Genomic DNA, 12,372 nt, shown 5'->3' on the forward strand with positions numbered 1-12,372 from the left:
CAGGAAGGGTGGAATGTGTTTTGCTGGGTATAATTGTATAATAAACCAGGTTTCTTCAGCTAAAGATCTGATTTGACATTGGACGTTTATGTAAAGCATCATTTCCAGGAGTCAGAGTGCAGCGTCTGTGCTGGAATGAGGAGAAACAAAGGACGAGACTTCCAGGATCATTTTCTGTTCAATACTGGAAAGTGTTCCAGTGGTGGGGCCAATGTTCCCGAACAGAACAGCTGAAGCGATTAACAACTGACAGATTTGGGGGGGTTGATGCTTCCCAGATAATGTCTGTTACTGATTAAAAGAGAGAAGTGCAGAGATTGCTCATTCCAGCATTCATTTTAATGCGGGTATTTATTTTCATTTGATTTTTAAGACTTTTCAGACTCTTGGGTATGTGTCTTGCAGTTCTGGTGACTTGTTTCTTTCCGGTGTCAATCCACATAATTGATGTTTTGATCCTACATCCAAAATATGAATCACTCCAATTAAGAGCTGTCCCGGAGGAATGTTCCACGGGGATTTTGATGTGGGGGATGTCCCAAATTAAGTCAAAGCAAATGTGCTTTACAGTGACCCCTTTCCCTTCTAGTCACCACATAGGGTGTTTATGGACTGCATTACTGCCCTCGCCCCCAGGCAGGCATCTCTTTCGGTGGTAGATGAGTGACTGAGCTGCCATGTGTATGTCTGCTTTTAGAGAAAAAGTTTCGGACTTTAGTAAGAAAACATATTTAAATTCATTTCTGCCAACCCTGTTTTCTCCTCCGGAAATCCTTGCCTAAGTTCCTCCTTCACCATTTATTTCTCTGCTGATTCCTCTCTTTGCCAGAGCTGCAGAAACTTTGTTGGTCCAAGTTCAGAAAGAGTATCTCAAACCCCAGCAGGAGCTGGCTGAACTTAAAAAGGCCGTGAGCCAGCTCTTATCACAGCACAACAGCAGGCTGCGAGATGCCCAGGACCTGGTGAACGAGGCGCTTGCTGACATCGATGAGACCAACCGCTTGTTTCCGCTTATCTCCAGCAACCTGGTGGAGCTAAATGTAAGACTGGACAGTCGCTGGTGTTGCATAAGAAATATTGGATTTAGAATTACTTAAAAGCTGCTTTTTAGACTCTAATAAAATTGAGTGTGTTTCAACAATAACATATGTGATGTCTTAACTCAAAGGAAACCAGAAAATGATTGTGGGTATGTGAATGCATCTGCACTAGCTGCCTTTACAGACTGCTACAAAACACTCGGTTTCTGCCATAGGACAAGAAGTTAAATATAAAGGAAGGTGAAGAAGTCTCGGCCATGCTCATTGAAGAAGGGAAGGTCCTAGTGAATGCTGCTGCTGCGCTTGCCCAAGATGTGGAGAACTCTACAGCTGTAAGTTCCTATTAACATCCTCTTAGACATTATCAAGTGTGTTTTGCTGTTGGAAAATAAAAAAAGGAAACCATTTTGTTGTGCAGAACCTGGAGGAGCAGCAGGATGGGTTAGTCCTGTGGAGCACCAAGCTGCGGCACCACGTGGATGAGCTGGTGATGCAGATGTCCGTGAGAGGAGTGCTTGACTTGGTCTACCGAGCTGAGGACCATGCCACCCAGTTCCAAAGACTCGCAGATGCGCTAGAGAGGTGATAAAGCCAAGAAGTAAATGCTTGGGAGAGCCTTACACTGGTGTCAGATTTAACCTGGGTACTAGCGTAATCCACTACAAGAATTCTCTGCCCATGGCAGAGAATATTGAAAGGTCCCAACCCATTCCATGATTCTATGATCCATTTTTACTCCCCATTTAATTTCAAGTGCTTTTTAATTTTGTTGCTGTCTGTCTTTACTGAATGATGTGGAGGGGGTTGATGACTCTTGTGTCTCATGTTGCTGACTTACACAGTAATGTGAATTGTTAAATGCCCAAGGTTAGGGTTCATAGTATGGCTGTGAGTTTGAGAACAGAAAATGTTGCTCTAACACCGAGCGACCCCGACTTCACGGCAGCCAGATAAACTCAATGCAGCAAAATGTGATACAGAACAGCTTTTGGGTGCTGATACTTTCCTGCTAGGTTCTGTGTTTCTCTACTTTTCTTTGGAGCTCCAGTGATGGACCTGTTGCTGCTCTGCTTAGATGATGTAATTTGTTTGTTCTGAGTGGCTTTATAAATTGAAAACCAGACCATAAACAAAAAGGAACTAAATAGAAAAATAATAGATAAAAGGAACAGAACAAGGAACAAAATGGAAAAAGAAGACCTTCTTTGAACTGATACTTTTCAGCTTAATATAATGAACTTAAAGCCCTGACTCAGAGTGCATCACGTATTCTAGAAAGAAACCTTACATGTTGTAACTGAAGACATGGAACTCGGTGCTTGGTTAGGATGAAAACAGAATTTCTTGTTAATTCTCTATTTAGTGGCCTCTCTGAAGTCAGAAACGTGACTCTGGACACGACTGCTGCTGTCTACACTCACTCCAGCCTCCAAAGTGTGATTGAAAGAACGGAGAGCTTGGCAGATGATGCCTCTAGGGTTGTGAAAGGCCCCTTGGATGTGGTAAGTGACACTCGTAGTACTTTCATTGACATCCTCGTTAACTATTCCTCTCTTTGGAATAGTTGATCTAATCGGTTTTACACTTGCTGAAGTTTGAGTTGCCTTGATGGAGGCACGTGTGGCTATGGCAGCCTGTCCTGCTGACTGGGATATCCTGGATATTCCTCCACCTTTGGAATTATTCATCCAGCTCCTTATTTGACCCGTCCTTCTTCCATTTCTATCTAAGTTTTCCCAACTGACTTTGCTTAGTCACAACCAAAATGTGTGTTTGGGTCTCCTCTGCCTTGCAAGACGGTCAGGGTGTTATCAAATGAGTAGATTAAGACGACCTGACCCGTTCTGAGTTGGAGAAATGGATTAAAAGCGCACTTTAAAGATTGGGATTTTGAGATCTTGGCACTTGGTGCTGGGAATGTTGACTTAGGTTGGAGCTAGATTTACTGATGTTCCAAAAAGCAGTTTTCAAACCAGAATTTGGTAGGTTTTGTTCCACAGTTGTTGTTAAACTCAGAAATTCAGTGTAACGTTCTTGGACAAATGATTGCAACTTGAGTTTTTTAACTGCTTAGGAAGGTAGTAAAGAGCATATCGCATCAATAACGAGACTATTCAGTAACTTGAAGTAGACGCCTGCAGATACCTCACGGTTTTAGTTGCATTTCTGGTTTTCATGTGTGGTGAGCGGTGCCTGTGTCTTTCAGCCAGAGGAGTCTCTCGGTCTCCTTGGAAAGGAAACTCTGCTGCTTAGCTCCAAATTCCAGAATGAAGCTAAAAATCTGAAGAAAAAAAGTGATGGTCAGTTCTATAGAGTTCACATTTCTGCTTCGATTTCTTCCTCATCCTGTTTTGTGGGTTTTGAAATGTATTTTTTGTGTGTGCTTGTTTTGAAGCGGTTTTTGGAGCATAAGCGAAGGTAAAATACTGCATGTGACTATGTGTGTCTATATACATATTTTCATACAACTAAGGTTAATGTATTATGGAGTGAAACACTTCACTTTTTTGGATAAGAATTTAATCTTTCTCTGTAAACCCTTTAAAAATTGGCCTTCTAGACTTAATTTACCTCAAGCAATGCTTTGTTTAAATGGCTTTTCCAAATTTTCTGCATTAAATCATTGGAGATTGTGCAGTAGGCGAAGAACAAACAGTTCTTGAATAAATCCATTCACCCAGATTTTTCTAATACCTTGTGAATGGCACAAGTGTTTAGGATGATATATTTAAATCATAATGATCTTTACCTGTCCCTCCCACACAGCTGAAAGACAGTAAGGAGCTGAACGTTTTCTGTCTCTACAAAGTGCCTTTTGGCTCAGACCCTCCATAAATTCCAAAATCCTTTTGTTTGGTTGTTATGACTCCAAAGACACCAGGAAGGCATTGAAATCTGCACCACGGAAATTCAAAAGCATTTTGAACTCTGACTTTGTGTGGGGGCAGAGGTTGGTCCTAAGGGAGATTTTGGACAAAATTGGACAGAAAGTGAATGTTTCACAGAGAAACTAACTGTGAAATGGTCTTTGTGGGGGCTCTATGAATAAGCAAATGCCATAGAGAAATCACAGTTAATTCTTCCAACAGGCCTTTTATTTGGATTGAGTGGGTGGAACAAAAAGGTGGAAAAGATTCAGGAAACTACTAATAAACTTGTCAACCAGCTTAATGATTCCCTGTGGACACTGCGAGCTTTGCCTAATGGTAAGTGAAATTTATATTGACTTTCTCCTTGTTAGAGAAGTGTCTAGTGCAATTGTAACACAATCCTGGTCGTTGGCTCTCTGCAGAGTCCTGACAGCGAGCAATACTGGAGAGGCTTTGAAGCATCTTCATTCCCTTAAAATGAGTATTTTCCATTTTTTTTATTAGCAAACCCAAGAAACATAACTGGGTTATCCGATGAGGTCTGTAGTCTGATTCTTGTTTCACCCTGCTGTAAATCAGGCAATATAATCCCACTGGTAGTGGAGGAGGGAGAAGTCCTAAATTATTTAATCCTGCATGGAGAGAAGCTTGTACATGGAACCATGAGGCTTGACAGCTCACTTCAAAACGGAGATCATAGTCTGCCTCTGAGTGCTTCCTTGGTGTAAAGGCTGACCATTTAACCAAAACATTTCCCAAACCAAAAGAATTCCCTTTTCTAATTTTAATTTCCTTTCTTTCATTTTGGACAAAGTCAAGACCTAGTGTTCATGGAAACTAATAGAGAAAATGTCTTTGAACTTGGGACTGAAATACTTTGCCAACCTTAATAACACTTTTTATTAAGGTAGAAAAACACTCCTCGCCCCCTCCTGGCTCTTTGGGTTGTGCTGTATGTCCAGATTAGTGCTAAATCCAAAGTGTTAAAATACCCACTTTACAACTCGGGCTCTTCACTCACACTAAAGGGTGAGATTAGAGAGGAAGTTACACTGGGTATTAATCGCAACGTCTATGAAACTACATAGATATTCACAAAGCTGCACAGTGAACATTAAGGTGTTAGTAAAATCATAGCCTTAATGCTGTTTGATTTTCGGTTTGTGTTTCTTGAAGTTTCCTCTGCTTTTTGACCTGGGCAGAGATTCCTGGTGGTGTTGTCCTCTGTATAGGGTGCTGGTGGTGAAGAAGGATCCCTGCAGACTGCAGTCAGGGAGTGTAAGGGGCAGGCTGAGACCGCTGCGCTCACTGCACAAGTGATCGTAGCCCAAAGCAAAGGGTGCAGTAAACCTTCTGCTTCACCCAGCTTATACGTCTCAGACTAGTGACTCTGGGTGCGAGCGCTCATTCAGGGAACTTGGACACGCTGAGCCAAATGGATTCCTGTAATCATCCCATTGGGTCAGGCAGAAACAAATGCCCGTCGCTGCAGTGTGTGTCTGTATTGTATTCAGAGCTGGTTGCGAAAAATACACCATTAATCCAAGTTCTGACTTGTAGGAGAAATCAGGTCTTCTGATCTAGAGTCTCAAAAATCACAGCTGATGAGCCTCAATTAAAATCGCTGCAAATTCTACACTTGTGTGTGTGTGTATCAACTGCCCACCCCAAGCCATGGCGCATCCAACAGTGAAGCAGAGTTAGAGCGTGGTGAAGTCTTGGCTTGGAGCTCCCCTCGCAGACAGAACAACACAAACAGGCAGAAATATAACTGGCAGCATTTCTAGTGTCTTGGCTGTGCTTGTAACTGATGCTCTGAAGCTGGGTTTTATTATTTCCAAGTATGTCTGAAAGCTGTAAATGTGTTTTGTTTTACCTCGGAACTGTTTCAGCTACAAGGGAGTCCATGCTGGAGGTGAAGGAGCTGGCGGTGTCCGCAAACACCAGTGCTGTGGTGGGTTTGAGGCACATTGGGGATTTCAGTCAAAAGCTGCTGAATGCTTCTTCTACCTTGTCCCGAGTTAATGACACACTGAGGAAGACTAGTGAACTTCTAACGGATTCATCCAAAGCCGGTGGGTTTGCTGCTTCAGTGCTCTTCAGAAATGTCACTGCTCGCAGAAGCGCTGCCAATAGCTTTAATAGTCACTAAATATGAGTCTGGACTGAAAGTTTCTTCCTAATGCAATAAAACTGTGCTAACTTCTAAAAGACCTCTTGAGGGGTCACGTGGGATCCCTGAAGGACGCGTGTTCCTCACTGGTGCTTCACCGATCAGAAAGGGGCCACCTTGGCTGCACTGTTTAGCAATGAACAGAGCGTTTCTCTTTCCACTGCCTCAGCACCCCGCTTGTGTTTTGGCAGCAATCACAGCTGAAAAGCAAGTTCAGGAAGTGGAAGCACAGGCGAGCCTGTTACTGGATAGGCTGAAACCTTTGAGAGTCCTGGAGGAGAACCTGAGCAGAAACTTGTCGGAAATCAAAGAGCTCATCCGCCAGGCCCGCAAGCAGGCAGCATCTGTAAGTTCCATCATGCTCAACTGGCTTCACTTTCACTTGTAACAGGGACTTAAAGAGCCTAAAAACTACTGTCCAAGTGCCTGGTTATTCCAGGGTCTCGCTGAAGCCCAAGAGCACCGACTGATGCTACAAGCAAACAGGCAGGGTTGCTTTTTACATTACATTTTATAGTTATAGCTTTGAGTTACATTGATGAGTTTGTCAGCCCTGCAAGTCATCTATTTCCTTTTGTTTGCTATAAGAATAATGAACTATGAGATGTGAGAAGGCCATCACAGAGGGATTTTGGTGAGAAAGAAACAAGTGAGGGGATGATGCTGCCATTCTCTTTAGGACAGCGTGTTCTAAGCTTATTTTAGAGATTGTGGGGTGCCCCCGTATCGCACCGAGTATCATTACAAATTTTTCTGAGAGGTGATTCTAGCAATAAATTTCCCATCCATGCCCAGCCACGTCCCCAGGTTGTTTTTGGCAAGATGCTGCTGTGTGTCCAGAATACTTTAAGAGAAATGTATTGGGGTTCACATCTCTGCTCCCCTCTTAAAGACAACAGAAGTGACTCAACGGTTCTGTGGACCTCATGGAACTGAGGGGAAGATGAAGATGACATTGCACTCGGTTATTTTTGGTGTGCCTGTGGCTTCATACGGGTATGTTGTTGTAAGGTGTAGGGAGGTTTTGGTGTTAAAAAAAAAAATGGGGGAAATAAAAGGCTTTCAGTTCTATCTGCAAATCTCCGTAATTATATGGTTATTGCTCCCCTGTCACGGTCTACTGAGGCTTAATGAATCCACTGGGGAAAAGAGGGAGGACCATTTTCTGAAGCATCGTAAACCACAGAGGTTCCTGGCAGGGCGAAAAGAAATATTAGCAAAATCCCCCTTCCCAGTTCCGAGTCTGTTAAAGTGACGTTTCTGCCAGCACATGACCAAGCCTCTTGCAGTCCGGCTGCATTTAGCTCAGATCAATGTCCCGTCAGTGAACTAGACGGTGCCCAGAGGAGTTAGTGGTGTAACAGCGGGAATGTGTGTTTCTGTGTCGTAAAGTGTAACTGGTAATACATTCACAAGTGGGGGTTTTTGAATAATCACGTAAACAGTGTTGTTGAACTTTGAAATAACTGGATTTATTGCAAGCTGTCTGCCTTTTAAAAAAATCTCAACGTGGACTAGAAATTGCTTTCTTTAAACAAGGTTTTGATTTTCTGTATTTATTTTCTGATAGTGTTACGGTGGATTTTACTGATATACAGGCTTCTGACCCCAGATTTCGTGTTATTTTCTGAGGCATCTGAATGGTTTGATTCCCTGGCTTCATATTTCCTAATGGAATGAGTGATTTTGGTGTCTTTTCTGCTTGTGTTTGAGTGGAGATGGCTGAAATCTAACTCAGGCAGCAGTATTTGGTTTGCATGAAAGTATCTGAGCAAGCGGCTTCCATTTGTTGGTCAGAAGCAAAGTTCATATTCCAGAAACGCGCTGTGTTCATGGAGACCTGGTCAGATTCCGTTTCCTCCTTTCCCCCCCAGATTAAGGTTGCAGTATCAGCAGACAGAGATTGCGTTCGTGCCTACCAACCCCAAATGTCCTCCACCAATTACAACACCTTAACGCTCAACGTGAAAACTGCCGAACCAGACAACCTCCTCTTCTACCTGGGGAGCAATGGGAAGGTGAGCTTCTGCCCGCCCTTCGCTGAAGGTGGTGGGAGTCAGATCTCTTAAATGACCTTAGATAGGTTTGTCCCTACTTGGCTTCAAACCAAGTTTCCAAGTGAGGCCCCTCGCACACAAATGTGTTCACTAGGGGTGGAAATAATGAGAGCACACTTACTGCGCTGGATTTTGCTTAAAGTCAACTCGTGTAGTTGGTGGGTGTGAGTCTGGAAAGATGGTCTCAACGTTATTTGTTAAAATGCACAAACTGGAAATGCCCTGTTTGGCGCCGCGTGTCCGAATAAGCCCTGCTGTTTTCCAGCCAGACTTCCTCGCGGTGGAGATGCGACGGGGTAAGGTAGCTCTGCTTTGGGATTTGGGCTCTGGATCAACACGAGTGGAATACCCTGATTTTCAAATTGACAACAACAAGTGGCACAGAATCCATGCAACCAGGTAATAAAAAACAAGAATGGCGTGAGTGCTGGGTAGGAAAATGGATTAACTTTTAACGAGGTGGCGGCGTTGTGGAAATGTGCGGCTTCTTAGTGAGTGAATGTGGCATAAACAACACAAACCGTCTTCTGAGTTTTCCAGTGACGAGATTTTTAATTGACCTTAAAAAGAAGAGCCAATAACATATATCGATTACTCCTGGTGATTTCTAAACCTACTCGTTCTTGGCAGGTTTGGAAAAAACGGTACGCTCAGCATAGAGGAAACGAACTCCAATCAGAAGCCTTCAGCTAAATCTGCGACCTCTCCAGGGACAGCCAGCGTCCTGGATGTTAACAAGTCAACCCTCGTATTTCTCGGAGGACTTGGAGGGCAAATCAAGGTTAAGTGCTGAGATCAGCATTCTGTGAAATGTTTCTGTCGTGTTTGAGATACACTTTGGACTTGATTGCGTGAATTGGTTACTTCACCGAGAAGTGTCAGGACATCTTTGTCTGTTGTTTGCTTCTTCCAGTTGTTGTTCATGCAACGAAGCATGTGAGAAGGTCAAGGATGTCGATATTTTCCTTTTTTACTTACTGCAGATCTCATTTATTATGATTTAAATGTTAATACTTATGCTAAAAATGTTGTTCTTCTATTACGATTTATACCTAATGAAGTCAGAGTTCAAAGGAAAACAACTGAGCAAAAATTAGGTGGCGTAATTTCCAGAGTGCTTGACGTGAATTATCTTCCTGAAGTATTTCTTGACTTACAGAAATCACCTGCTGTTAAGGTGACGCATTTCAAAGGGTGCATGGGAGAGGCATCCCTGAACGGCAAACCAGTCGGTCTTTGGAACTACGTGGAAAGAGAGGGCAAGTGCCACGGCTGTTTTGGAAGGTATTTTGTCTCGCTCTCCGTTTTGGAACAGATGTAGTCATTTACATCTGTCACTTGTATTTCTGTGCTAGCTAAAAACAATGAACTCGGACACACTGCAGCATTTCCTTGATCATTAACTCGCGCTTTAATCTGAATGTGTTGGTGGCATCAAATAATTTCATTATATGGAATTTTATCACTTATCACTTTTCTACATGATTTCTATCGCTGAGGTCTGTGGTGTGCATTGGAAGGGGGCACTGCTGGTGAACCGAACTATTCCGGCACGTTTGTTCCCAGTATTTCCAGCGAGGCTGTCTTATTTGTATGTTTAAGGAATTGAGAACAAATACACTTGGCCATGCTGCCTTTTGAGGGACATTTCATGTGGAAACAGCAGAGGGTGCTGCTGGATCGTGTGAGAGAACTCTACAGGGTTTCTATTGCAGGGACAAAACCCCATGGAACATTTATTGTGAGTGCAGTTCATAAAGTGTTTTAGTCGATGGGTGATGAGTTGTAAGTAAGAGGGTGCATATTGTAACAATTCTTCTTTTCTCTTATCTCGTCCAGTTTTTTTCATACATCAAGGAAGAACATTTTTTTGTCTTGTGTACATCCTTCCCCGTGGCTAAATCACGTGTTGTGAGGTTCTGTAATGAAAGTGGCCTTTGGCTGGAATTCTTCAGTTATTCAGTTTCAGTCTCTGCACTTTCTAATCATGCTACCTTGGGGCTGCACCAACTGATCTCTTTGTTCTTATTTCATATTAAAAACAAGAGGAAAACTACAAATCTGAAGTCTTTTAACTCTGTTTTCTGCTTCCGTAGCCCCCAGGATGAGGACACTTCGTTCCATTTTGATGGCAGAGGATACTCGGTGGTGGAGAAGGCGCTTCGCTCCACGGTCACGCAGATAATACTCTTCTTCAGCACCTTTTCACCTAATGGGCTGCTTCTCTACCTTGCTTCAAATGGCACTGTAAGCAAATGGATTAAGCTATGAAAATCTCTGTTTAGATCACTAGGTGGTTTCTTGCTTGCTTTATTTTTCAGCTTATGCTTATTAAAACAAGTCTTTGTATAGATTATCACCTGAGATTGACATCCTAAGCCAAAGGAGTAAAGACAGGAACCACACAGATAACGCTTTAGAGCAAATATTCACATGCACGAAGGGCAAAATTAAGCAATGAAATGAATTTGCTGTAATTTGTTTTGATTTTAGACAAAGAAAGAAAAACGGTAGGGACAACAGACTGGTTTTGTTCAACTGGAGGAACCTTTGCAGAATGTGAAATCTTTTGGAATTGAGCTTGCAGAGGGACAGTATAATATTGCAGAGGCATATTGACTTAAACCCACAAAATGGGAATTCAGTAAAATAGAGAGAATAAAATTCCCTGCAACACCAGTATAACCTAGACCCATCTGCAAACCGTCACTGCGGCATCATGCCACCAGCAGTGTGCCCAGGTGGCCAAGAGGCCAACAGCATCCTGGCTTGTACCAGCACTGGTGTGACCAGCAGGAGCACGGCAGAGATCATTCCCCTGTACTGGGAGCACTGGGGAGGCCGCGCCTCAAATCCTGGGTTCAGTTTTGGCCCCTCACTGCAACAAGGACATTGAGGGGCTGGAGCATGTCCAGAGAAGGACAACAGAGCTGGAGCAGGGTCTGGAGCACAAGTGCCCTGAGGAGCGGCTGAGGGACCTGGGGGGGTTGAGCCTGGAGCAAAGGAGGCTCCGGGGAGACCTTCTGGCTCTGACAACTCCCTGACAGGAGGGTGGAGCGAGGTGGGAGGATGGATGGGGTGGTATGTGTTGATCTCTTCTCCCCAGGAGCAAGTGACAGGACAAGAGGAAACAGTCTCAAGTTGCACCAGGGGAGGTTGAGGTTGGCCCCGAGGAACTATTTCTCCCCTGTTGGGGCTGTCCAGGCGTGTCCCAGGCTGCCCAGGGCAGTGGTGGAGTCCCCATCCCTGGAGGGGTTTCCCAGCCCTTGTGTCGAGGTGGTGCTGAGGGACAGGGGGCAGTGGGGACCTGGCAGTGCTGGGGGAAGTGGGGGACTCAGTGCTCTTAAAGGTCTTTTCCAACCCAAACGATGCTGTGGTGCAGTTTGCTACACACTTAGCTGGTGGTTTTCTTTTCCTGAAGGAGATCAAAGCTTTGTGTGGATGCAGTGACTCTGAAATGATCTGTACTACTCATTTGTGAGTATTTCTCATCCTGTGAGGTACACATAACTTAATTTTTGTCAACATTGTGAAGAACAGTCCTGGGCCTAACTAATAGTCCGGGGACAAGAATTACTAAACCCTTTTCACCCAGTAGCCCAAACCATCCTTTTGGGAGATTTTATTTCCAGGAATTTAATGTTTGGGTTTTGTTTTATTCCTTCCAGAGAGATTTCTTGTCCCTTGAGCTTGTGGACGGCAAAGTGAGACTAACTGTTGATCTAGGATCAGGACCTCTTGCTCTGACCACAGAAAATCGTTACAACAATGGAACGTGGTACAAGGTTTCCTTCAGTCGGAACAAGAAACAAGGTAGGCTCTGGTCTGAAAAGCCCCCTCAGTGACTGATACAAATGCTGAAGCCACAGGGGACATCACTGCAACCGAATCTGGTCACTTCCAGCGCTGTTCTTTAGCGGCCACACTGACGTTTTTTTGTTTTTAGGACAGCAGTGTAAATCTTGTGCTTATAAAGACCAGGTAGTGCAGAAGCTGCCAGGCAAAACCTCACGAAACTACTCACTGCAAAAATAGAACAGACCTGTTTGAGTCAGTGAATACGTTTTCCTTTATTAGAGACAAGATTGCCGGTGTGGGAGAATGTGGAATTCGTGTCCCTCTCTAGACCTGTCCTCTTTTGTTTGCAGGAGTTTTGGCAGTCATGGATGCGTATCATCTCAATTATAAAGAAACCAAGCAAGGAGAATCTCCTGGGGTCGCCTCAGACCTGA

The 12,372-nt window shown here is 43.8% G+C and overlaps 1 protein-coding gene across 1 annotated transcript in view; it reads left to right on the forward strand.

Moving 5' to 3' along the window:
- Window positions 1–12,372, forward strand: part of LAMA1 (laminin, alpha 1) — a 64,235-nt gene that overhangs the window by 40,001 nt on the left and 11,862 nt on the right. The window contains exons 36-50 of the mRNA XM_010141828.1: window positions 830–1,040; window positions 1,256–1,372; window positions 1,459–1,622; window positions 2,404–2,542; window positions 3,247–3,340; window positions 4,130–4,246; window positions 5,803–5,985; window positions 6,275–6,429; window positions 7,958–8,101; window positions 8,406–8,539; window positions 8,771–8,921; window positions 9,300–9,424; window positions 10,237–10,387; window positions 11,809–11,953; window positions 12,289–12,370. Of these exons, the coding sequence (XP_010140130.1) occupies window positions 830–1,040; window positions 1,256–1,372; window positions 1,459–1,622; window positions 2,404–2,542; window positions 3,247–3,340; window positions 4,130–4,246; window positions 5,803–5,985; window positions 6,275–6,429; window positions 7,958–8,101; window positions 8,406–8,539; window positions 8,771–8,921; window positions 9,300–9,424; window positions 10,237–10,387; window positions 11,809–11,953; window positions 12,289–12,370 (2,112 nt within the window). The remainder of the gene's footprint in view (window positions 1–829; window positions 1,041–1,255; window positions 1,373–1,458; window positions 1,623–2,403; window positions 2,543–3,246; window positions 3,341–4,129; window positions 4,247–5,802; window positions 5,986–6,274; window positions 6,430–7,957; window positions 8,102–8,405; window positions 8,540–8,770; window positions 8,922–9,299; window positions 9,425–10,236; window positions 10,388–11,808; window positions 11,954–12,288; window positions 12,371–12,372) is intronic.

The sequence above is a fragment of the Buceros rhinoceros genome, unplaced genomic scaffold, assembly GCF_000710305.1.
Source record: "Buceros rhinoceros silvestris isolate BGI_N320 unplaced genomic scaffold, ASM71030v1 scaffold2648, whole genome shotgun sequence".
In the NCBI taxonomy this organism is placed as follows: Eukaryota; Metazoa; Chordata; class Aves; order Bucerotiformes; family Bucerotidae; genus Buceros; species Buceros rhinoceros.